This window comes from Triticum urartu, chromosome 4 (assembly GCF_003073215.2).
Source record: "Triticum urartu cultivar G1812 chromosome 4, Tu2.1, whole genome shotgun sequence".
Classification (NCBI taxonomy): domain Eukaryota; kingdom Viridiplantae; phylum Streptophyta; class Magnoliopsida; order Poales; family Poaceae; genus Triticum; species Triticum urartu.
Window position 1 is genome coordinate 48,851,871 of NC_053025.1, and position 25,959 is coordinate 48,877,829.

At 47.7% G+C, this 25,959-nt stretch overlaps 2 protein-coding genes across 3 annotated transcripts; both read left to right on the forward strand.

Moving 5' to 3' along the window:
* Positions 1-2,209: 2,209 nt before the first annotated feature.
* Positions 2,210-13,623, forward strand: LOC125550573 (iron-sulfur protein NUBPL). Of its 2 annotated transcripts, XM_048713594.1 has the most exons (8): positions 2,210-2,493; positions 2,632-2,755; positions 3,170-3,292; positions 11,776-11,873; positions 12,203-12,329; positions 12,411-12,496; positions 12,836-12,961; positions 13,266-13,623. In XM_048713594.1, exons 1-8 carry the CDS (start codon positions 2,470-2,472, stop codon positions 13,434-13,436), a joined length of 879 nt encoding a protein of 292 aa, XP_048569551.1. In that variant the 5' UTR covers positions 2,210-2,469; the 3' UTR covers positions 13,437-13,623. The 2 variants fall into 2 exon arrangements, with proteins under 2 accessions (XP_048569551.1, XP_048569552.1); XM_048713595.1 differs by lacking the exon at positions 11,776-11,873 and having other exon boundaries at positions 3,170-3,282.
* Positions 13,624-16,505: 2,882 nt separating this feature from the next.
* On the forward strand, positions 16,506-24,922 carry LOC125550574 (flowering locus K homology domain-like). The gene is made up of 7 exons (XM_048713596.1): positions 16,506-16,688; positions 17,289-17,773; positions 21,477-21,723; positions 22,859-23,007; positions 23,096-23,374; positions 23,485-23,676; positions 24,480-24,922. Exons 2-7 carry the CDS (start codon positions 17,294-17,296, stop codon positions 24,669-24,671), a joined length of 1,539 nt encoding a protein of 512 aa, XP_048569553.1. The 5' UTR covers positions 16,506-16,688; positions 17,289-17,293; the 3' UTR covers positions 24,672-24,922.
* Positions 24,923-25,959: the final 1,037 nt, after the last annotated feature.

Below are 25,959 nucleotides of genomic sequence, written 5' to 3' on the forward strand. Positions count from 1 at the left end.
AACATTAACTATGCATTATAAAATTGTTCTCGCATATTAAGAATGTGTTCAACGTATATTACACAAAAATGTTCAGTGTGTATTCAGAAATTGTTCAGCATCGATTACACAAAATGTTCAATGTGTATTCAAAAATTTTCAACGTACATTAAAAATGTTTAAGGCCTACCAAAATTGAACAATAGACTTTAATAGGTTAAACAAAAATATGGAACGAATGAACTCTTAAGAATTTAGTTGAACAGAAAGTGAATAAGTTTAATAGACGGTGACCAAATGTTGGAATGTTAATAAACATAAAAAATTCCTTTTTACGCTGAAAGTTGATTAAGTAAGAAACAAATACACATAATGACAAGTTAATTAGAACCATGCTGAAGTAGATGATATTCTGCATGGCAAACTCTGCAAAAGGCAATAAAATTAGAACCACCCAGCACAAAAGGAAACATCACTTTGTTTCACCTTTTCTTATAAAAATATGGGACCAAACTTCACTGCATATGGAAGACATATGTCATGTTCAGATTGAGAATGATTGAAAAAATAGCACCCATGCAGAATAAGGAAAATTGCTTAACGAAATAACACTATGAATCACCTTGCACATACTATTTGGGGACCAAACTTCACTAACTATGGAAGAACATCATCACATCAGAACTGCCAAATTTGTGAGAAACGAAACACATCCAAGCACCAACTAGTGTTCAGATTGAGAGGTTTCGCTTTTACATTTCACTCGATCTACTCTAATTCTAGACTCAGGAAGCCAACTGGACCAGATTGTTCTTCCATAGCGCATATGTCAACCGGCGATATGAAGGACTTTGTTGTTGTGCTAGAAAATGCCTACTTAACCATAGCGCATATGCTTTGCTAACCATTGCAACAAATCCATGTCTGCGCACATTCAGAAGATGTTTGAATTAGTCTAGCATAAAGCTTCTCTGCAAAGGAGACATCTTACTAACAACTTTGGCCCAACGAAAAACCGTGACCAGAAAGTCGCAGTGGACCGTACAGGAACATTTTGCCCTAGAAAAAGAAATAGAGGAAGGTATAAAACTCAGAGTCATAAAACAACACCAAAAGTGAAGATAGTGCAAGAAAAGCTGATAGATAATATACAAATGAATTGCTAACAAGTAACCTATTAAAAAAGGAATGTGATTACTTAAGACTCATATGAGTTCAGGTCAAACAACAAAACAAAATCTGTAAACCAAACACTATTTTTAACCTTTTCGTCACAGAAAAATTGTTCATAAGTCATGGACAGAGTGGACATACTTTTTCCTTAAGAAACCAAGTACTGTGATGACCAATTCTTCACATAAAAACAAATGCAAGCACCAACTACTGGTATGAGCACCGAAGTATTTCCAAAAATCACACAAACCGACAACTAGTATGAGTAATCCCTACCAGAACGAACAAAAAAACAACTAGGATGAGCAATCCCTACCAAAATCGAGCAAAACAACTACTGTGATGAGCAACCCCAACCAGATCGAACACATCAACTACTTGGATCACCAATTCCTACCAAAAAGGAGCACGAGATTGATCTAGGGGTCAAGAAACAGGGACGAATTCCAACCAAAACAAAGCAATCCCTAGCAGATCGAACGAACAGAGCCGCATCAACCAGCTCCCCACTCCATACGAAACCATAATCGTAGAACTAAATGGGTCGAGACCGAAACAGTAACTACAACCTGCTTCTCAAATCCGCCATGGAAAAGATGGGAGATGAACAACGAACCTTGCGCAGCCATGGCGGCAACCAATTCCGCGAAGAGAAAACGCCGGCCGGGGAGTCACGAAGATACAGAGAAGAAGCAAGCGAAGAGAGAAGAGAAACGCCGGCTGGGGAAGCGAGACGAGAAAGAGAGGAAAAGAAGGAAGCAGAGAAGGGCGAAAAGGACTTGAAACAGTAGTACACAAGAGTCGAAAAGGGCCGGCCCGTCTAAACGCTGGCTTCAGCGAAGCCACAATGTTCTGACGCTAACGAGCGTCAAATAGGATCCACCTGAAGTCTTGGCCTCGGGGGGATCGGCCTTGATCCGTGACGGGCAGAAGTCCGGCCTGGCCCTTTTAATCATGTGCTGTGCCAGGCCCGTGAGATTATGTGCCCGTGGGCTGGTCCATGAGGCACGGGCGTACGGCCCATATGGCCCAAGCCGCGGCTCCCTCACCGTCTGCCATCCAAGTCGAACCAACGAAACACCCTTCCCGTCACAGACGCCGCCGCCTCCTGGAAGGTCGCCGCCGTCGACTTCCACCGGATCCCTTCTGGTGCCGCCGCTCCTGCAGGACTCCTCGTGCCACCTCAACCTAGCGAATCCGCGACCTCTCCCGCCCACCACCAGTCTTCCCATACCTCCTCCCACCACACCGTCCCAGTAACAGAGAAGGGGAAAAGAAGAACCTACGTTCTCTTTCCGGCAGGGCTGTTTCTTCCCGATGCTCCGGATTGCCTCTCGCTCGGTGAGACCACAGCTCTTCTCCTATAGCTGCCAAATGATTCAATTTTCCCCCAGGAGGCCGCTGCACATTTGCGTCCATTTCTTGCTCATTCCACCGAATTGCTTTCTGGAAATGTGCTCACAGTCCTGCTTTTTATAGGGGTTGCTTGGTAGCAGGAGATGCTACAGCGCCGCCCCAAAGGGCGGGCTGTCAATCAGTGGCGTAAGTGACATCATTGCTGTCGCCTCGGGGAAAGGCGGTGTCGGCAAGTCCACCACTGCAGGTTCGTTTTTGGTTTCTTCTTTTCAAATTAAACTGCAAAAACGTTTTACATTAAGTTACAGAGGTTGTATATCGGAAAATGCATTAGGATTCTAGAATTCATATATACTTCCTAAAAGGGAAAAAAACTGTAAATTCACCTGGAAGCAGCAATGATGCTAGACTTGATATATGACCATTAACTATCATTAAGTAGAATTGATTCCGGTTAAGGTATTCAACGTAATGTTCCGCTCTGAAGAGCTAGATGCCAATGATATAGGTGCATACTTTCCCTTTACTTTTCATGGAAACTGTCATGAACCAAACTTATACTGAATCAAGATAAACAACTTATGATTCTTGTGCAGAAATGGAGAGGCATATCACTTATTTGATAAAATGCTCCTTGTATCTGGTACTTGTTTTGTTACAGTTAACATTGCTGTAGCACTTGCGAAGGAGTTTAAGCTTAAGGTTGGTTTGCTAGATGCTGACATATATGGACCATCCATTCCCACAATGATGCATCTGCATGAAAAGCCTGAAGTAAGTGAAGGTATCACTACACTACCAGCTGTACCTCTCTCAACATATGCAGATTTGCCATACAAACATGTTATATTTTTTGCCTCAAAAGTTAAATCTACAATAACTAGCTAGCATTTTTGTTATTGTGAGTTACAAGATTTTCCTTTTGTCCTGGTACTGCTACATATTCTAAGATGCTAACAGATAAAATATTATTGTTTCCACACATTTTTGTGCATAATATAGTTTTGATTTATATTTGAATAATGTTGGTTTCAACACAAAATTTATGGTAGTAAAACATTTTATGCAGAAAGACCTGAAGAGAACTCCCTATTACTCTATGTTCTGAATGAAGCAGTAAACTCAGATGGTCTATGTCTATTAAAATATTGAGAATTACTTGAAACAATGTAATTATTTGTTTGAAATCAGTTCCCATTATCATCAGGCCAATAACACCCAGGCATGCCAATATTTTCCTTACTGAATGGTCCTTCAGTTTGCGTGTGGATCAGGCTTGCTACTTTCATTTAAGTATGTGAGCATATTGGCCATATCAGTATTTTAAGGCCAGTTCAAGGCTTCAAGCTTATGGTGACTCACCCTTTTAATCAAATCCATCTGACAAACTATAACTTCAGGGTCTCAGGCAGTCACAATTTGCGGAAAAACATATTGTGTTTATCACAATTTTTTCGAGAAAACGCAAAGCGATTTTGCGTTTCATTGCATTGAAAAGTTGGGGGAGTACATGCCTCCTAGGAGGTTATATTTACAGGGTCCTAGCTCCTCCGATCAGTGGACATCCCAGGAGGCGGGCAAGACTACTCGCAGCCCCTGTGCCCCAGCTTGTGCCCAACATTTGGCCTCGTCTTTAATCCTATCAACTAGCGCATCTATCGAGGGCCTTGCATTGTCGAAGACGCACTCGTTCCTCTGTTTCCAGATCATCCAGGGAACGAGCAGTGTGATTGATTGCAGAGCTTTGTGCAGCGTTGGAGGGGTTTGCGCCTTCGCCCGCAGCCACCAGTCCATCAAGGTGGTGTCATTGGCCGGCGTTTGGGCAGGGATGTGCGTCAAGTCCAGGATGAGGTGCCAGATCTGCTTAGCAAACGGGCATGCCAGTAGCAGATGTTGGATGGTCTCCGGGTCTTGATCGCAGAGGAGGCACCTAGGGTGGTGCTGCAGGCCGCGGCTAGCAAGTCTTGACGCCGTCCAACATCGGTCCTGGTAGGCAAGCCAGTGGAAGAATTTGACGCGGGGTGGCGCCCAACTCTTCCAAATCAGCTTCCACGAGTGGCAGCGTGTAGATCCCTGGAAGGTGGCTGCATAGCAAGATTGGGCCGAATATGTAGCGCTTGTTGTCCATCTCCAAAGCAGCCGGTCGGGTTCTTCCGATAGGGTGAAGTGCTGTATCGCCTGCCATAGCATCAGGTACTGGCCAATCTCGTGTATCCCGATGGTTCCTTGAATGTCTCGGGCCCAAGTGTTCCCGTTGAGTCCATCGGCCACTGTTCCCGTCTTGCGTCGCTGCTTGGGTATGCATTGGTATAGCAGGGGGCGATCTCATGGACAGATTGGCCGCTGATCCATCGGTCGTCCCAGAAGAGTGCTGTCCGGCCATCGCCGAGCATCATAGTAGTGGATGCGAAGAACAGTGCACGCTCCTCCTTGGAGAACTGGAGATCAAGGCCTTGCCATGCGCGGTCAGTGTCCGTGCGGGCGAGCCACATCCATCGCTGCCGTAGTGCAAGGCCTGCGCGCTCCAGGTCTCGGATCCCAAGGCCACCATATTCCACGGGGCGGCAGGCGCGGCGCCAATTGACATGACAGTTTCCTCCGTTGGCGATGGCGCGGCCGGCCCACAAAAAACCCCGCTGGATTTTCTCTAGCTGCTTTAGTGTCTTCTTGGGCGGGGCAAAGGCGAGCAGCTGGTGGACTGGGATAGCACTCAGCACCGACTTGACTAGTGCGAGCCTTTCGGCTTTGTTCATGAGCCAAGCTTTCCATGTCGGGAGCCGGGCGGCCACCGAGTCGACAAGGGGCTGTAACTGTGCGGCAGAGGGTCGGCGGAGTGTTAACGGTATACCAAGGTAGGTGATGGGCAGCTCAACCACCGGGCATCCAAGTTGGGTGATCACCTCGGCCGTCGTGGGTTCGCCATGGAGGATGGTAGCTGAGCTCTTTGCATAATTCACCCGGAGTCCACTTGCTTGGCCAAACAGGGTTAAGATGCCCTTGATGGCTGCCACGTCGTCCTGGGTGGCATGGCAGAATATCATCGCATCATCGGCGTATAGTGAGATCGCCGGAATAGCTCGTCAGGGGTGCAGCGGCTGTAGTATTCTGTAGTCGTGGGCGCGTCGCACGAGGCGGCTGAGGGTGTCGACCGTGAGCACAAAGAGCTGCGGGGACATGGGGTCACCCTGGCGCAGACCACATCGTAGCCAGATTGGTGGGCCGGGTTCGCCGTTGACCATGACGCGGGTGCTGGATGTTGTGAGGAGGATTGCTATCCACTCCCTGAATCGAGGCCCGAATCCATACTGTCCAAGAACCTCAAAGAGGAATGGCCACGATAGGGAATCAAAGGCCCGCGTGAGGTCCAATTTGAGCATAATCCGCGGGGCCTTGAGCTGGTGCAGCAGTTTGAGAGATTGCTTGACCAGAACGAAGTTGTCGTGGAGGCTTCTTGCTGGGATGAACGCATTTTGGTTTGGACTGACCAAGCCGCCAATTCTGGGTGCAAGTCGGAGGGATATCACCTTCGTGAATATTTTGGCCACGAGATGTATCAAACAAATCGGGCGGTAGTCGCATAGTTCGTTGGCATTGGCATGCTTGGGGATCAGGGTCAGTAGTGCCTGGTTAAGCTTGTAGAAACCTCGGCTTCGCAACTCAAATAGCTGCTGAAAGACGTCCAGGAAATCTTGCCGGATGGTGCCCCAACAGGCCCTGACGAACTCAGCAGTAAACCCGTTCGGCCCGGGAGCTTTGCGAGCCGACAGGAGCTTGATGGCGTTCCATATTTCCTCGGGGCTGAACGGCTCGTCGAGGCCTGCCAGGTCGCAAGGCTCGATGAGGTGCTCGAGGTCCAGCGAGCAATCGCGTGCGGCAGGGCAGCCAAAGAGCTCGTCGAAGTGGGCGAATGCTGCCTGCGCCATCTCCTCTTGGCCGGTGATAACCTGGCCGTCGACGGTAAGGGCGTGGATGTGATTCTTCTGTCGACGGTATGAGCATTGCCTGTGGAAGAAGGCCGTGTTGGCGTCACCCTCTTTGAGCGTGGTGATGCAGGCACGCTGCCTGGCTATGGTGCGCTCAAGGGAGGCCAGTCCGAGGTATGCGATCTTGATCTGCTTGCGTAACCAGTCCTCCGGGGGTGATAGCAGGCGATCCTCTTGGGCCTTGTCGAATCGTGAGATGAGCTCGCGGGAGATCGCCATCTTGTCCCGTATGCAGCCGGTGGCCTTGGCACTCCAGCTCGTGAGCATGCGCGCAGTTGCCTGTAAGGGCAACATCATGCGACGGAAAGGATCCGGGTCATGGACTGATCCCCATGCCGTGGCCACCGTGTCCTGGAATCCAGGTAAGCGCATCCAGTAGTCTTCAAAATGGAAGCGTCGTCTCGCCGTGTGCGTAGGTGAGCAGTCGAGCAGGAGTGGGCTGTGGTCTGACACGACGGACGCGAGGCAACGCAAGTGGCAGTCTGCGTGCGCGCCTTCCCAATCCGAGGTGCAGAGTACGCGGTCCAAGTGCACCAAAGTGGGCGGCGATTGTTCATTTGACCACGTGAAGCGCCGTCCGTTGAGGTATACCTCTTTCAGCATGAGGTCATTGGTGAGGCGGCGGAACCGGCCCATCATGCGGCGGTTCAGATTGCCCCTGCTCTTGTCCTCGTCACGGAGGATTAAGTTGAAGTCTCCACACACCATCCATGGCCCGAGGCAGCTCGCGCGCACGTCTCTCAGTTCTTGCATGAATGCAATCTTGTCTACATCTTCCTGGGGACCGTAGACGACCGACAGCCACCAGGGCGCACCTGTGGCCGTGGTCACCTTGGCTATGAGAGCGTTCATGGTGAGCAAAGGATCCGTGATGGTCACGTTGTTGCTCTTCCATGCAAGCAGGATGCCGCCCCGCGTGCCTTGCGCCGGGAGGTACATGTAGTCATCAATTCGGAGCACAGGGTGTCCAGAACAACCGACGAGCAAATCAACGCCATTTTTGTTTCTTGAAGGCAAACAATGGAGGCGGAGGTGGTTACAATCAACGAGCGGATCGCCGCGCGTCGGGTGCGCACATTAAGGCCACGCACGTTCCAAACAACAAGTCTAAGGTTGTGATCCATGCACACCAGGTTGACAGGGGGTGTGTGCGTGCGGCTCATTGCGCGCGTACCGCAGCATTGCTTGTCGGGACAGTTGCTGGAGTGGCCATGCACGTAGGGATGTCGCGGTCAACCAGAGCGGCGATGGCTGTGAGCACCGAGAGTGGGATGGGTGCTGCAAACAGATCATCATACGCCTTCATCTCAGCCGGTGTGATCTTCTGGCTTGTCCCGACTATTCCCAGGGTGCGCAAGATCTGAACTTGCGATCTTCTTTCAGCAGTGAGCGGAGCCGCCGGCGGGGAGGCCGCTGTCTTGGCCGAGCGGCCTCGCCGCGGAGTGAAGTTGAGCGGGCGCCGTGGTCTTCTCCCTGGGGTAGGCAGGGCTGCGGTGATGTGCTTCGTGGCGGCGGCCAGGAACTCGCCCAAAGTCCAAGTGCGCGGCGGAGCTGCGCGGCCTCGGGATCGACGTAGCGTGATCGGCGGGGAGGCGAACCGCCCTGATGCAGAGTTGTGCTGGTCTTGCTGTACGCTAGTTGGGGCTGGCGTATCCGCAGAGGGCCTTGTCATCATGGGCGGATTGATCGTGGGCTGGGCCGCAGGCCTTTGCAGTATTCTCACCGGGGTGTGGGGCTCGGCCTGTCTGGTGGTGGGGCTACCGCTAGCGGTGGGTTGCCCTCCCCTGTCCTCCTCATCTCGTGCATGGAGTTGGTCTGGTTTGTCTGGCCCCGCAACAGATGTTGGCGTCAGCGTGGCAACACTTTGCCCCGACAGGATAGCTGGTCCCTCTGGCTGGGAGTCTGGCACCACGCTCAGGGCAGACCGGTCGCTGCAGCGCATCGGATCAGGCGAGCCAGGCATGGGGCTGTGCACGGGGCTCTCGCGATCCGTCTCGGGCGTGGGGTTTTCGTGATCCGCCTCGGTTGCGGTGATCTTGGCCTGATTTGGATCTGGAGATGCTTCTGGGGTGGCTGCCACCAATGACGGGTCGCTAGCTGGCTCCTGCACCAAGGCTCCCACGGTCAAGGATGGGCCACTAGCAGCCACATTCGTCATCGCCCTGTGGGGCTCTGCTTTGTCTGCGTCGCTACGCTCCTGGTCCACCGGCAAAGCCCTCTTTTGCTTTCCTCTTCCCCTTCCTTTTCTGGCAGCGTGATGGTGGTTGGTGGGCCCATGCTGACCCGGCCACGGGGCCATGCTGCGGCAAGGTTGCTGTACGGGCGGCGGTGCATCCATCGCGGCTGGGGTTGGCCAAGATGGAGCCATGGTCACACCATCCGCGCGGACAAAGCAGTTGCCGGAGCACCAGAGGGCGGAATCCATGGCCATGCCATCCGCACGGCCTGCAGGTGGCGCATCCGTACGCCGGCGCTTACGGCCACGACGACGCGCCCTGCCTGGGCCGGGGGCGCGGTCACGGCCGGCATCATCGCACATGCCCGCTCCACCTTGTCCAGCGCCAGGTTGGGCGCCGAGGGACGATGCGCCGGTCGGCACGACCCGCGCCAGCGCGATGGCGACAGGGTATGTGAGCGTCTTGATGATTGGTGCGTCGGAGCTCAGGCGTCGGAGCTCAGGGGGGATCTGCTCAACAATCTCCAAAATGGCATTGCGGCGAATGCTGTCTGGACAATGTGTGCGCCCTGCCAGCCGGAACGTGGCCAGGTCCGCCCTGGAGCGTGTGTTGGGGTGGAGGCGCTCAATCCAGCAGCTCGCTCCCAGGATGTGCTCGGCGGTGGAGAGGTGCCAAGCCTGGGCAGGGATGCCACGAAGCTCCAGCTCGACGCAAAACTCGAACTCGTCGAAACCGGCGTGAGCCAGCTTGCTCCAGGGCCTGAGGGAGAGGGAGAAGCGTGGCGAGTTGATGAAGTGGTTGCCGTCCAGCCGGCACTTGGTTGCCTGGGAGCTGAATAGGATTAGGAAGTCCTTGGGATGGTGGGCATGGACGGTGAAGTCGTCGTCGACGAGGTCAAAGTTGGCAAGCAGCACGTCGGAGACCTCGATGGCGGACACGCGCGGCCTGTTGCCGGTGATGCATGCAACCATGGCGCGGCTCAAGACCGCCTCGGCCTCTTCCATCTCGACAGAGTGCGCCATGATCACACGGACTGGCTCCTGCACGCGCGCCGCCGGCGTGGCGACCTGCTGGGCTACAGGCGGCGAGGGGGGCGGTGGCGGGGGGGGGGGGGGCTTGGACTGGAGCGCGCTCCCGAACGGCCGGTCCGGCGCGGCCAGTGATGGGGCGAGGCTTAGGAAGTCCTCGGGATGGTGGGCATGGACGGTGAAGTCGCCGTCGACGAGGTCAAAGTTGGCAAGCAGCACGTCGGAGACCTCGATGGCGGACACGCGCGGCCTGTTGCCGGTGATGCATGCAACCATGGCGCGGCTCAAGACCGCCTCGGCCTCTTCCATCTCGACAGAGTGCGCCATGATCACACGGACTGGCTCCTGCACGCGCGCCGCCGGCGTGGCGACCTGCTGGGCTACAGGCGGCGAGGGGGGCGGTGGCGGGGGGGGGGGGGGCTTGGACTGGAGCGCGCTCCCGAACGGCCGGTCCGGCGCGGCCAGTGATGGGGCGAGGCTTAGGAAGTCCTCGGGATGGTGGGCATGGACGGTGAAGTCGCCGTCGACGAGGTCAAAGTTGGCAAGCAGCACGTCGGAGACCTCGATGGCGGACACGCGCGGCCTGTTGCCGGTGATGCATGCAACCATGGCGCGGCTCAAGACCGCCTCGGCCTCTTCCATCTCGACAGAGTGCGCCATGATCACACGGACTGGCTCCTGCACGCGCGCCGCCGGCGTGGCGACCTGCTGGGCTACAGGCGGCGAGGGGGGCGGTGGCGGGGGGGGGGGGGGCTTGGACTGGAGCGCGCTCCCGAACGGCCGGTCCGGCGCGGCCAGTGATGGGGCGAGGCTTAGGAAGTCCTCGGGATGGTGGGCATGGACGGTGAAGTCGCCGTCGACGAGGTCAAAGTTGGCAAGCAGCACGTCGGAGACCTCGATGGCGGACACGCGCGGCCTGTTGCCGGTGATGCATGCAACCATGGCGCGGCTCAAGACCGCCTCGGCCTCTTCCATCTCGACAGAGTGCGCCATGATCACACGGACTGGCTCCTGCACGCGCGCCGCCGGCGTGGCGACCTGCTGGGCTACAGGCGGCGAGGGGGGCGGTGGCGGGGGGGGGGGGGGCTTGGACTGGAGCGCGCTCCCGAACGGCCGGTCCGGCGCGGCCAGTGGTGGGGCGAGGCTGCGCGGCGAAGGTGTCGCAGGAGCGCGAGTCATGGCCGGAGACGAGGCAGCGTCAGCACCTGATGTCGTTGGTGCAGTCCCGCACCCGGTGGCGGTGGTCGAGGCAGCGGAAGCAGAGTCCCGCGACCTCCTCCGGGGAGGGGCTGCGCCGGCGCAGCGGGGGCGGGCTGGGCTCTTCGACCTGGCGCGGGCGGCGCTGCCGATGCCTGGGGCGCGGTTGTTGATATCCATCGGCGTCGACTTGGACTCCGCCGGATACACGGTGTACCTCTGAGCGAGGACCAAGGCGGGTCGAGGTGTGCCCCCGAGCAGGGCCTGTGGCCCGCGGGGCGGGGGGCGCCAGCGGGGCGGAGGGGGGCGGCGGAGCGCGCGCGACGTCGCTGTACGAGCGCAGCGAGGACTCTCTCTCCAAGTCCGACCAGCGGCTGCCAGAGGACACGCGGTCGCCGGAGAGGGTCGCTCGGGGCTCGACAGGGTCAGCGCTTGCGGACGCCATGGCCGGGGGTCTTATCACAATTTTAACATTGCACTACATGTGTTGAGTTGAATAGAGCTATTCGGGCATATAATTCTGTACGAGTCTCCAAGTACCACCTCTGTTCCAAATTATAAAACGTTTTGGATATTTCAATATGGACTACGTACGGACTGAAATAAGTGAACAAACACACTAAAAGCGTCTGTATACATCCGATACGGAAAAAAGTTAGAACATCTTATAATTCGGAACGGAGGGGGTACTGATTAACATGTGAACTGTGATGCTCGGTGGCTAAGCCTTTTATTATCCCCCACCCTGTCACTAATAATTTTGTGGACACTGATTTCCTATACTACCAGAATTCTGAACTTCGTTGCTGATTATTTACCTGCTCATTTGCTTATGGTTGCCACATCTCTTTTGGTTGACTGTAACCTTCTCTCGGTTTGTAGACATGAAGATGATTCCAGTTGAGAACCATGGAGTGCGATGTATGTCCATTGGATTTCTTGTAGACAAAGATGCACCAATCGTTTGGAGAGGTCCTATGGTTTGTTTTTGCTCGTGTTTCCATTAACTTCTTGTTTCAGATGTCTGAATAACATTCCTGTCCTGTTGCCGTCCTTAATAAACACAAAAATAAATGAATCACTAGAAACATGCATATTACTGCACAAGTACGATAGTGGAAACAGGAAGCATGTCAGAATTGTTTGTCTAGTTTGAAGTTATTTGTCATTACAAGTTTACCACTATTAAGTTTTACATTGTACCTTATTTAGAGTTCATAGTACTAGCATGGAATGAATTGGTATGTGCTATGTTAGAAATGCATTGATCACATGGAATCCCCTAACACCAAACAATTATTGGTATCAGGTAATGAGTGCTCTTGAGAAGATGACAAGGGGAGTAGCCTGGGGTAATCTAGATGTTCTTGTTGTTGATATGCCCCCCGGCACTGGTGATGCTCAACTATCAATGTCCCAAAGGCTTCGGTTATCTGGTATTTACATGTCTGTTCTATGAAGATTCAACACCAAGGTGTACATTTTTTTAAGCATTTGTTTACATGTTGTTTCTGCAGGTGCTTTAATTGTTTCTACTCCTCAAGACATTGCTTTAATTGATGCTAGAAGAGGAGCAAACATGTTTCGTAAAGTCCAAGTTCCTGTATGTTCTATTTAACTTCTGTGTTTGTGATTTCTGTACTTATTTCTTAGTTTCTAGCTGCTTGCGTGTATTAGATATTAAATACTAATTCAGATAGAATTATAATTCCTGTCACACCGCTCATTTTGCTGTTTATTTGCTAATGCTATTGCCAACCAGCATCAGTTATTATTGTTAGTTTATTACTGTCACAATCTATTCATTTGAATCGAATCACAGTAGGCATATTCATTTCACAAGTGAAAAATAATTAGCTTAAATTTCTAGCCTGTGCCATTGTCCAATATTTCACTGAATCTTCCACTCTTCCCAGCATTACTCAGCTGTATATTTTGGCAGATTCTAGGCTTAGTAGAGAACATGAGTTGCTTCAAGTGCCCAAAGTGTGGTGAGAAGTCTTACATTTTTGGGGAAGGTGGAGCTCAGAGAACTGCGGAAGACATGGATATGAAGTTTCTTGGCGAGGTGAGTGAAATGTGTCAGATTGCCATGGTTCAATTTAATTGGTATGTACTTCATACGGCAACCATCTTGCATATCTGTTTATGCTGATAATGGGGGTTAATTTTTACAATGTAACAGTCTAGTCAGGTACTTTCAGTTTTACTGTTGAGTTATCTTAAGGCAGATTAGTCGTTTTCATTGATCCTTTTTTAGTCCACCCAGACTTATGCTTTCTGCTTGGCCATTCCAGTATTGTTCTCTGTGTGCCTTTGTGGGGCAAGTCATTTCTAACTTCATTTTACCCTTCTTTATTTTACCTCAACAGATACCTCTTGAAATTGACATCCGAACTGGTTCAGACGAAGGCAAACCAATTGTGGTATCATCACCCGACTCTGCATCGGCGCAAGCCTACCTGCGTGTTGCTGAGAAGGTGACACAGAGGCTCAAGGAGTTAGCCGAGGAGCGACTGATGGGCCCAGAGATTTCGCTTTGAGAATGTGTCAGCCTACATGTATCATCTTTCTTCGTTTTATCTCTGTCCAACTATTTTGAGTTAAAAAAAATCCTTCTGGTAAGCCGTGTTCTTACTCAAACAGACGAGCTCACTGGTTCGGCTGGGAATTCTGAAATAAACCTTTGACACCACGTGTCTTTTGATATGTGTGTGCGCCCCTGGTGTATTTCTTGGATGAATTGTAGACTGTTTTGCCAACACATTGGTGAACAAAATGATGTCAGCAACCTAGAGAAAATGTTATGGCAGATATGAAGTTGATCAATGAACAAGAGAGAGTATGGTTGAAGAAATTTCAAGAGAGTTGGTGATATGACAAAGATTTGTAATTGGGGTGTCTAATAAGCAAGCACGAATGTTCTATGAAATAAGAAGCCTGGCTATTTTTATGAGCTGAAACTGTATGGGAGGCCTCAACATTGAAAAAAAGTACTCCCTCTCGGTTGTAATAACATCTTATATTATTATATTATGGGACCGAGGGAGTAGTGAAGGGAGGAACACACAGGGGCATAGAGTGCAAAAGCTACTATACAAACAAGTAGAGCTAGGCCTTGCAGTGCATTGCCAATGGGAGGCCAACAATTTTCTACTAAAGCGGCATGACAACAAGAAATGATCATGGGTTTCAAGGTCGCCGGATCTCAGAGCCGCGGAAGAAGCATTTCAGATGCAAATCTTTTGCTTTCGTTTCTAAAAACAAAAAACCTATGAAGCAATGCCAAGATGCGGAAAAAGTCATACAACCCGCCCAAGGCCCCACAGAAGATAGAGGCAGGTGAAAAAGATCCAAAGGTTAAGGCAGCGAAGAACAGAATAGACCAATGCAAAACTCTGAACAACAAAGAAGTGGGACCAAAGGAATATGCAGGGCTCGCACTGGGAGCGGTTTTGCGGCCGCTGCACCGCCCTCTTCCTTGCGCGCTGATACGCGCGGCCCTCGGACTTAGGCTGCCTTTCGGGTATCAACACTCGACGGAGCCCAGCAGGAGCAGCTGGTGGTGGTGCCGGGTGCCACTGGTCTTCCCTGCCGCCTAACTTGGGAAGGCAGGGAGCGCATCATGCGGTCACGGGGTGCTGAATGCCCACCCCGGGCCACCATTGACGCCATGGACGAGGAGCTCCCGCCACGGTCCATCCGCGAGCGGGGTAGGGCAATGCACAATGCTAACTCCTCGTCGTCCGGTGCGGACGAGCTCGAAGAGTCCACGGCGAACTTCTCCTAGTCGATCGAGTCAAAGTCACTGTCGGATCCGTTCCTGGCCATGGCGGAGGGGAGGGGATAGGGCATGCGTAAGAGTGGAGGGGGCTGGAGTGGAGCGAAGAATGTTGTCCGGCTTGGGTATTTGTGGGGACAAGGATGGGGGCAGCATGGGCCATACTGGGCTGGTCTGACGTGACGGTGGTGTTCAGACGCATCTGGGCTTCCTCATATCTGCCTCACATATGGGCTGAGTATGAGGATTGTCCGACAACCTCGGCATTTGGGTTGTGTTTAGGGAGACCAATTGGGTCATATTATCGGGTGGGCTGTCCAGACGTTTGAGGCGCATATGGGGCACCTGGTTGTAAATGCTCTAATCCAGGCATGACTCTCGAAACATCTCCAATGCGCTTAACCTCCTAACCTCACGGAAATGTGCGGGTTTTCCATCAGTTGGTGCATGAGTGAGATAGATGCATGCAGCGAGGATGAGATTGAGATGAAAACGTGCTCGACAAAACACGGGAACAATTGATCAAGTAGTTAAAAAAGCGATGCCATAAAAAAGGGCATTTTTTAAAGCATTTTGGAGAACTAATTTTGTTTTCTTGTTTGTTCAAATGCAACCACGAATGTTATTTCTTCACATATATTTGTACATAGGTAGAACACTCAACCATGTGTTTTCTAATATATTTGTACTATTTTTTGGTTTTTACTTTCTTGTAGGCAACCACGAATGTTATTTCTTCACATATATTTGCACATAGGTAGAACACTCAGCCATGTGTTTTCTAATATATTTGTACTATTTTCCAAATTTTGCTGTTTTTGATCCTGGGATTATCAATAAAGAGGGACGTGTTTTGGTGCTTGGTTGCATTTGCACCCAGCATAAACAATATATTAAAAATAGGGAAAAAAATCAAGAAAATCTGATTTTTTTTTGGCACCAAAGATGCTTGAGTATGCTAGGAGTGGGCAAAATTTCATGGACAAATGACTTGGACATTCAAGGAGCTCTAGACAAAAAAAAACAGCTCTCAATGGAACTTAAAAAATAGGCATTTGGGACACCCGATTTTGAATTTTTTAACTACTGAGCACCTCGAATGTCATTTTAGCACGCAAATTTGCAGCTCCTACCAACTCGAACACATCTTTGGTGCCATAACAATTCAATATTTTTCCGAGTTTGTTTGCAATTCTTTTCTGAATTATGAGAGAGTAGATGAGCCGGAGGTCAACTATGGATTATCCTCTAATACTTTCGCTATACAATCCAATATCCTCATTTACATGAGCTCCTTGTGGGAAAAAAATTCTAACAAGGATGACGTTTCTTCTTATGGGATGAACTTTAGAAGCACTATTTTTTTAAAAAAAAAAATACTTCCTCCGTTCCATATTACTTGTATTTGTCGCACCACGACAAGTAATATGGACCGGAGGGAGTAAAAAACCTCGATCCTTTTAACAACATCTAAAATTTCATAAAGAAAATACGTCAGGTGCTCTGGGCAAAATAAACAAAAGCTAGCCCTCTAAAAGGCAATGTTTTTAGATGTAAAAAACAGGTGTTGGAAGCAGAGTTTTTTTATACAGGTCACAAAACTTATCCTTCTTGACGAAAATTTACATGTGCACATGGAGCGCGGAGATGAACATGTTTTTTCCGTCAGATTGATAGTACACAACTTTGCTAAAAAAGAGATTGATAGTACAAAACTTTTTTTCAAAACTGTTTTTTTCGAAACGGAAATCTTTTTTTTTAGCTTGATAGTACAATGGATTACCGGGATCCGAGACATTTCCGTCTCCGTGGAAGACCGCGGGCGGCTCTCCGTTACTACTGCTGGACGAGTCGCGCACGAGCTCCCCTCCCCCACACACCAAATCCGCAGCCGTCGTCTTCCCTTCCGCTCCTCCTCCGCCCCATCCGACACCCTCCGCCCCTCGCCGGCTCCCGTGGCGTCCTCGCCGCACCCTCTACCGGCCGCCGCCTCCCCCCCTCCTCCCTCTTCCAGGTAACGCGATCTCCTCGCCCCTCCCGCGCTCTCGCTCACGCGCTCCCGTGGTTGGTGGTAGGCGGAGGTTTCGCCAATTCCGAGCTCCGCGCCTCGGGGCCCGAGAATCGAGACCTGGTTTCAATTTCAGCCCCGACGGCGAGGGCGAGGCTCGGGATTGCGGCGCGCTTAGGGTTTAGGGTTTGTTGTATGGCGACTCGTGTGCCCCGCGCTGATCTAGGGGACGCGGCTTAGGTTTTATTTGGGGGATTATGGCAAGGCACGGGTACGTTAGAAGCGGGTTTTGGGGAAAGGGTCGGGTTCTTAAGCTCGATTGGACCTGGCACCCAGTTGCTGTTACTTGGTAGAGTTCCTGCTGTCGCATAAATGTTCTAAATCGAAGTTGTTAAGAGTCAATTATGCTCCCTGCTAGAGCGTTCAAGGAGCCTGCCTAAGTGTTTAAAATGGTGCCTGCTTGCTAGCTACATTTACATCCTATCACGAGTCATGCGTATGAAATAAGGCGTGATCCTGCTGCAGATTTTGAATTCTATATGCCGCTTAAAGTTCAGTGGTGGCTGTGGCGGTTTCTTACATAATCCTTTTACTTTGTGTCACCAGAAAATATGGATGAAGAGAATTTCACGGAACATGGCATTGGTGAACTCCCTCAAAATCTTTACGACGAAGAACAGCTGAACTCTTTCGACAATACGGCGCAGTATAATGAAGAGCCTGGTGGTAACTCATACAACGAAGAGCCTGGAAACCAATATGACGAAGGAGCTGGGGATGCATACAACGAGGTGCAAGCAAATTTGCTCAGCGAAGAACCAGAAACTCAGTACAATGATGAACCAGCAAACGCTTACCAGGAAGAGAATGCATACAATGGGGAAGTGAAGCAGCAGGAAAATTTGCAGGTAGAGGGGGATGATAAGAGGTGGCCAGGTTGGCCAGGAGATAGCGTTTTCCGTATACTGGTCCCATCCCAGAAGGTTGGTGCTATCATTGGCCGCAAAGGGGAGTTTATCAAAAGGATGTGCGAGGAGTCTAAAGCTCGCATAAAAATACTAGATGGCCCACCTGGTGTAACAGAACGAGCAGTAAGTATCTGCATAAAAGCTTGATGACAAGTTCGTATTCTTATCAATGCAACCAGTATATTTCTATAATGTCAGTAGTGGGTTTATGTGTTGTTTTCTTGCAACACTACCTTTTAAATTGTTTTTCTGTTGATAATTTTTGTTCATTTATTATGAGCTGGCAAATCCCTATGTTGATCTATGTACACTACTGCCCAGTTTCCCTGCCACCCTGGCCCATAAGATACATTTGGAATCGTTCCCTAACCTAACAGTTTGGTACCTTATTTAGTCATTTTGTGCTGGTAGTTGTTTGGTGTGCTCAGTGCAGCGTTGTTTGCTTGATGCTCATTGACTTAAGGACATTTTTAGTTGCGCTGGTAGTTGCTTGGTTCCTCACTCCTCCTTTGGTCACAGGAATTTTGTAGAAATTCTATCTACATGATTCCTATAGGAAATTTCCTTTTGAGCCCTTTGGTTTGTAGGAATGGATTCCTATTCCTATGCAGGATTGGTTCCTATCCTTAACATTTCAAAGCAAAATATTTTAGCTCAGACCTAATGGAAAAGTTTCTATCCTATGAACCAGATGCCATCTCTTTTGTTGTAGGAGTTGAGATGCATGCCATCTCATTTCCTATGACTTTCCTATTCCTATGATATTCCTATACTAGGAACCAAAGGAGGCCTTAAGCTTTATCTGAACATGGGATATAAAGAGAAATTGTTTGTTCCAACAACGAACATGCCTTGCAGAAACTAAAATACAGCTGTTAATTGAGCTACTTGTTATGAGCAAGACCTTGTTTTTCTGATTAGTGGAAACTTAATACTCATGTAACTATTAGCATGTCCTTAACTAGTTTGAGATTTGAATGTTATATTAATTGGATCATCCACGATATTTTAGCAAATTTCTATAACAATGAAAATAATGGAAACAATCATCATTTCTTGTTCTGCATCTCTGCAAACTATAAAGGTCAGATGTGTTTGATGCAGAACAACATACACACACTGGTCACTGGTGTTAAGACCAAGTACCAACTCACATTAAAAAAAATGAATTGCTAACTGTTTTGCATAGATATTGATCACATAGTTTTCAACACATGCAAATAAAAAATATAACATTATAGCTTAGCAAATTAGAAATACCCCTTTTGTTAGGGCACTATTAAGTGTCACGTTTGCCATGCAAATAGCTATACCTCTTAGGGACATCAGTTGATTCCACATTTTGGATATCTTTTTCTTTTGAACCCCTAGTAAATCCTGGCCCTCTGTTCCTTATATTGGTCAGCAGTTAGGATGCTGTATAATATGCAAGAAACTACTTGAGCCAAAGATAACTCAACATCAGTTATCAGTTCTGTGTTTAAAATTGTCTCATCCAATATCGTTTTCCAATCAACAAAACTAAGATTTTTAATCGTTATTGGATCTAGCTTCAATCAATGGAAAATAAATGTCATCCTAGTATTGGGGATGTCAGTACAATTGGGGCTATGTTTTCTGTTCCAATATTTTCAAGTTGCCATTCATGGAATGGGGTATAACTGAAAAAGATTGATCATACAATCAAGCAAATGTATCATCCATGATGCCATGGAAGTGCTTTTTCCTTGGTGGCAGATCACTATTCTGAAAACTTCTTCTGAAGGAAAGAAGCCACATCCAAGCTGTGTACCTTGTTCATTCTGGCATTTTCGGCACGGTTTAGTTTTTATGATACACTACGGTGTCACTTGGCTTACCAAATACCAGAATTATCAGTTGGTTTATCAACACTAGAGCTGCATCAGTTTTACCACTAATTCATTGTGCAGTATGTTCTATATTGCCAAAATGCCTAGTTGGGGCTATCCTTGCTTCCTAAACTCCAGTTTATTAACTTGATGAAAAGCCAACATAAAAACATTTTCAGTTTCTGAAATAAAATTCGTAAGTACCAGATGGTAAAGTTCACCAAAGACAAAAAGAGTGGCTCTAAAACCAATATGAATCAAAATATAAAATATACCTTTCATCAAAGTCCCAAATTGAAAGGCTTTGATAATGATAACACAAGTGACTGTTTGCAGGTTGACTGCAGTCTAAGGACCCAAATCAAACCACGTCTCCAAAAGACATGGGTCTGAAAGTTCAGTTTTGGGCTCCTCTGCTGCGATCTAGGTCCTTTGAGTCTTGGATGAAGATTCCTTTCAAGATGCTCCATATATTATCTGGTAATTCCACGACCTATTTGATTTTTGAACTGAAAGAAGATCACTGGGGCAAGGTTTCCTGCCTGATTGGATGACCAGCATTGTTCCAATGAAGACAAATGACCAAATTTGCATTAAAAGGACAAACATGTACAACAGAGTCATACACTTATATAAGTGAACGTAAAACATACTGCATACTTCAAAATGAGACTACATGATGAATTTATGCTAATTTTTCATCAGATGAAAGTAAAAAGTTTGCATGCATTTGAAAAAAGAATGCTATACCCGCATCCTTTTTTTTGCGTCCTTCTGCAATTAGCCTGAGCGTTTTGCTCAACGAAGTGCCATGGTATTTAAATTATCGACAAGTGGACCGGGTTATGCTCGTAAGGCACTTGGAAAGATAACAAAATGTTGGTATTCTTTCTTCACAGGGCTTTAGGATCTATTGCATAGGATACACAGAAAGTTCAACCCTTGAAAAGGATAACAACTCCCATTGTGAAGGATGTTAAATTTTGTAAAGCATGTTAACCACAAAAAAAATGGCAATCTATTGATCACCTGTACTTGTTGAACATTGTTCTACATTTGACTATATGTGGACTGTTATGTCAAACATTTTGGTGTTCTTGTGTGTGGATCCATCTCAGTATCAGATTGCATCTGCTGCTATGCTCTGAGCTGCTGACTGCTAATGTTTACCATCTTTGATATAACTTAAATTAAACAGAGCTGCAGTAGGAGATCCATCTAATGATACTCAGGAGCATTATTATCCACAGCTTAAGAAAATGTACACCTTTTGGCTTCCTTAATTGGCCTCCTTATTTTTGACTCTAATGTAGAAATCAGGTTCTTATTGTTTAATATACCAGATGACACCCTGCACATTGTTGCGGGAATATTTACAATTCAACGAGAATTGGTTGTATGGAACATGAATGTTTGAGGTAATAGTGCGGAAACTAAAACTGAAAATACATATTATTTATTTTGTTTGATTATTGTATAATATAGATATCAAAATAGAATTGAAATTCTCATGCATATTTGCATGTTGAGGTTACTTTTTCTTATGCATGCTGCATGCTGAGGTGGGCCTTCTTCCACGCATGTTAAATGCTGAGGTGGCATGCTTTCATGTTGAGAGAAATAGTTAGTGGGGGCTAGCTATTTAGATATAGAAGATATGTGGAGATACTATTAACTGAATACACCTGTGGGATTTCGTACATAACCCCTTGTGTTAGCAATGCTAAACCCATGGAGAAAAGTTTGGAGATTAAAGAAGCGATATTGATCTAGCAAAACATAGTTACGGTACTTACCAAGTTAGATTCTTACTTAAGTTATGCATGTGTAACCCCATTCACTGAGTTCATCTGGGTTGAATGGTTTGTTTCTAAATAATTATCCATTATGTAATTTCATGTTGTGCTCTTAAAACAGCTGTCTTTAAGTGTTTAGTACTAATTTAGTGAACAATGTTTATTTTCCAATTTATAAAGGTAATAATTTCAGCAAAGGATGAGCCAGATGAACCGATATCTCCAGCTATGGATGGCTTGCTTAAAATTCATAAGCGGATAACTGATGGTTCAGATGGTGAATCTGGTCAGCTCCAACGGGGTGCTAGTAATGTAGGACCAACACGACTGCTAGTGCCAGCTTCCCAAGCTGGCAGCCTTATTGGGAAGCAAGGAGCAACCATTAAATCCATCCAAGATTCTTCAAAGTCAGTTGTCCGGATTGTTGGTAAGGCTTTTGCATGTTTCCATTTCACGTATTAGATTCTGTCTTCATGATATATATGTGCTCCATGCCTGGGACACAAACCATTCTGGTACCCAGGAAACTGGCCTGTTCAAAAATCAACTCTTTATTCTGAAACTATTTGTTTGACACCAGTCATTTATAAAATCAGAGAATTCGATCCCTCACCCAAAACTACCATGATGATTGGTTGGTTTTGGTGACTTGGCTTTCCGGTAAGCCTGGATATGCTGACATGAATTTGTTTTTCGAACCATGCAGGAGAGCTGCATTTGCTATATTGATATGCTGACATGACTTACAAATCCCCACCACGATAAAGCAAACACATATATACAAACTATAGGACTACTGGGTAGGCACAAAATACCTGATTTTGTAGTTGGGGGTGGAGATGACATACTAAGTATATATTTGATTTGTGCCTATAAGTGCCGTGCCAAAATTTTGACAGCCTATAATATCTTGACATCATTTGGTTGGTTGCCTATGAAAAGTAGCCCACCCCACCACACATTCCCTTCACAACTCTCAAGGGCCAAGGAATCTCCACCCAATTTTTTGGCTAGCCTTGTTGGCAAAAATTGGTAGGGTATGATATGGCACAAACCAACCATTAACCTAATAGTCTTTAAAATAATCCAGATCTGGTATTTCTGCTATCTCATAGGATTTGGGAACTTGAACCTTCCTTTTGCTGATAGGTTTGCAGAACAGCTTATTATAGCCACATGCAAGATTCTGAACTTTTCTTCTCATTTTTCAATGTGCTCAGCTGCTTATTATTGTACTCCCTCCGTCCGAAAATACTTGTCATCAACATGGACAAAAAGGGATGTATGTAGAACTAAAATACATCTAGATACATCCCCTTTTATTCATTTTGATGACAAGTATTTCCGGATGGAGGGAGTAGCATTTAGTATTTTCAAATGTTTGGAGTTCAGTTGGTTGTCTAAACTGGTATGTTGATATTCATCATTGGTGTCTTCAAGTCTGGAACTAATTAACTTGAAAACCGCATGGGATAATCTGATACATTCGGAAAAGATGCTACGTAGCGTCAGCATTATTGTGCTATATGCCTTTTTAGTTTAACATTCTAAAATTTTATCAGAAAATGTGCCCCCTGTTGCACTAAATGACGATAGAGTTGTGGAGATACAAGGCGAGCCTCTTGGTGTCCACAAAGCAGTGGAGTTGATAGCAAGTCACTTGAGAAAATTTCTTGTTGACCACAGCGTTCTCCCACTATTTGAACAGCAAGTAAGTTTGCGTTTTGGCACCCTATGTTCCTGTCAATAATAAGTTTCTTGGATGCAGCATTTATGACTGTAAATTTCCATGTCTACAGATGAAAATGCACAGTGTGCAGAGAGAGCAGCCCATGGCAGCCCCACAGCATTGGGCGCCTACTCAACCCTGGGTTCCTCCTCCAAGTCTCCCTCCTGGTGGTCCAGGTTATGGTGGAAATCCACAGTTCATGCCTCCAAGGCCACAAGACAACTATTATCCCCGTCCAGATGTGCCGCCTATGGAAAAGCAGCCGCACTATGGCATTTCTGCATATGGACGTGAGGCACCACCAAGTGGTACTTCAGGCAATCAACCACCACTGCATGTGGCCTCTCAGGTTAGTTGTGTTGTACACCTGCACTTGACATTAGGATGGTGGGTTGCTTTTGAATTGCTGCCTCCTGATATGGGAGGTACATACTGATTTCTTGTGTATTTCCTCAAAAGGTACATAACATGCAAATTCCTCTCTCCTATGCTGATGCTGTGATTGGGGCGGCTGGTGCTAGTATCAGCTATATCCGTAGGCACAGTGGTGCAGCAGTAACTATTCAAGAAAGCAGAGGTGCACCTGGAGAGATGACTGTGGAGATAATTGGAAGCGCATCCCAAGTTCAAACTGCCCAGCAACTGATCCAGGTCAGTCTTCTACCCATCCTCTGACCTGTTATCTACTTGCGCTAGTATTCTCCAAAATTGTTCACGATTGATCCTCGACTCATTTAATTTTCTTTGATATTCCTGCCAGCTCTTATTTCTGAATTCATTTGGGAACTGCACCATGCATGTTTGTACCTGCGCATTGTAAAGCTCATGGTCGGCCAATTAATTTGTTTCATTGATAAACCATGTTATATATAGATAATGAAATGTACTGCAGCCGGAATTATTAGGCTGTAGTACATGACTAGGAGACGCTGGTAAAATATTAGCAGAATGCCATGCTTAGTTAAGTACTTATATTTATGTATGCTATAATCGCTATTTACGACGCCAACTTTTAGATGCTGATAACATGTAGGAGAACAACATTTGATAGAAGTTTTGGATGATGTAGAAAAAGAAGCATGTTTTCCTAAGTGTTAACAAGATGAGAAAGAGGACATAGTGTGGCGTCAAAACGTAGAAATATTGCTTATGTGCAACAACAAAACACCGGCCTATGTCTGGCCAAATCAAAAGCCGCGTCAAAACGTAGAAATATTGCTTACGTGCAACAACAAAACACTGGCCTATGTCTGGCCAAATCAAAAGCCTCATTGCAAAGAGTAGCTTCATTGAATGAACAATGGAAATGGAGAGACACTTCAAGTTGTTGCTGCTATTTACATGTATGTCAGATCTATCTCTGGATGGGCTAAACACATTCAATACGGGTTGGACATTGCTTTGTTTCTTCCATTTAAGTTGACCTGTTGCTCATGGCCATTGCTTGCCTGCAGAATTTCATGGCGGAAGCTGCTCCACAAACCCGGCCACCGGCTTCCAACCCTCCTGCTCCGCCAGTCGATCCGGGTTACAGCTCTTACCCGCCGCCACCATATGGGGCTCCTCCCACAGGTGCAGGAGGGCCTGCTCCTCACAATGGCGGAGGCTACGGTGGCGGCTCCTACCATCCCAGCTATGGATACTAGCTATCAGCAAGCGAAATGATTTGCTCCAGCTCTATTGTGATGGTTGATTGCTTTTATTGTTGCTCAATAATTACATTCATGGATTCCTGCCTATCAAATTAGTCAGTCTGGTGTATGGTTGGTCGCAGACTTTGTTAGTATGTTTACCGTCGTGACATGTGGTCTATAGCTGAGCTACCTCATTGGATACAAAATACATGTTGAGTTGAGTTGGAACAATCTGCTAAATTTGGAAGACTGGGTAAAACAAATTGAATCGAACTTGGTAGCTACCGTTCCCAGGTTATCGAAAGTTGTCGTAATGTGTCCTTTAGGGCGGCCGCAGTCCAAAAACAAAAAAAAAGCCAACATGCATGCTACCAAACCCCACCTTTTCTATGCTTGCACGACCACACTTTTTCTATGCTTCCACGACCACCGCTGGGAACGGGTGGAGGACTCCATTTTGTTTTTCTATGCTTCTACGACCATCAGTGCTGGGAATGCGTGGACCCTATTTTGTATTTCTATGCTTCCATGACCATCACTGTTGGGAACGGTCGAGGACTTCATTTTGGGACACTTGTTGGTTACGTAAGCCCAAGGACATTGCTCTGCTTATCTTTGATGCCTCCTTGAGAAAGAATTGAATGGTGTGCGAGACCCTAAAGAAAAGAATAACGTGTGGACTCTCAAGATCAGGCTTACTACCGGTGTCTCCATTGAGCACATTCGGAAGTGGCCTACTACTAGTGTCTCCATTGAGCACATTCGAAAGTGGGCACCGCGGCCTCCGCTTACAAGGCACAGTTCCTTGCATGATCTTCTCTCTTATGGATCAAATGGTTTGAAAGGCTTGGGTGTCGTTAGAGGTTAAGTTCTTCGCATGGTTGACTATTGAAGATCAAATTTGGACCGTTGATAAGCTTGACAAGCGGGGATGGGCAAATTGCGGGCTTTGTCCCCTTTGTAAGAGAGTGCAAGAGTGTGGGGCAAAATGGCCAAAATTGACCTTTGGAAGAAAGTATTTCACAAAGTGCACCGTCGGTGAAAGAAATTCACCTAGCTGACCCTTTTGTGCAGCGCTCGACAGCAAGGCGCTGCACTCTACCGAGTAGCGCCTCCCAAAAAGGTGCTTCACATTAGGCCAGCGTGGCACCCCTAGACCAGGCCCGGCTCCACCCCTGGCAGTGTAGCGCCTAACCAACAGGCGCTATAGAACGTAGTGCAGTGCCTAGGGCAAAGGCGCTGCATTGTCACTTATACCGCTGCCGTGGGCCTGCCATCCCCCCGACCCACACCTCATTTT

Coding starts and splice junctions, on each gene's coding strand:
- LOC125550574 (XM_048713596.1), top strand. CDS start 17,294: ATGGATGAAGAGAATTTCACGGAACATGGCATTGGTGAACTCCCTCAA. Junction 17,774..21,476: donor CTGGTGTAACAGAACGAGCA/GTAAGTATCTGC, acceptor CAATTTATAAAG/GTAATAATTTCAGCAAAGGA. Junction 23,375..23,484: donor CACTGCATGTGGCCTCTCAG/GTTAGTTGTGTT, acceptor TTTCCTCAAAAG/GTACATAACATGCAAATTCC.
- LOC125550573 (XM_048713594.1), top strand. CDS start 2,470: ATGCTCCGGATTGCCTCTCGCTCG. Junction 11,874..12,202: donor TCGTTTGGAGAGGTCCTATG/GTTTGTTTTTGC, acceptor TATTGGTATCAG/GTAATGAGTGCTCTTGAGAA. Junction 12,962..13,265: donor ATATGAAGTTTCTTGGCGAG/GTGAGTGAAATG, acceptor TTACCTCAACAG/ATACCTCTTGAAATTGACAT.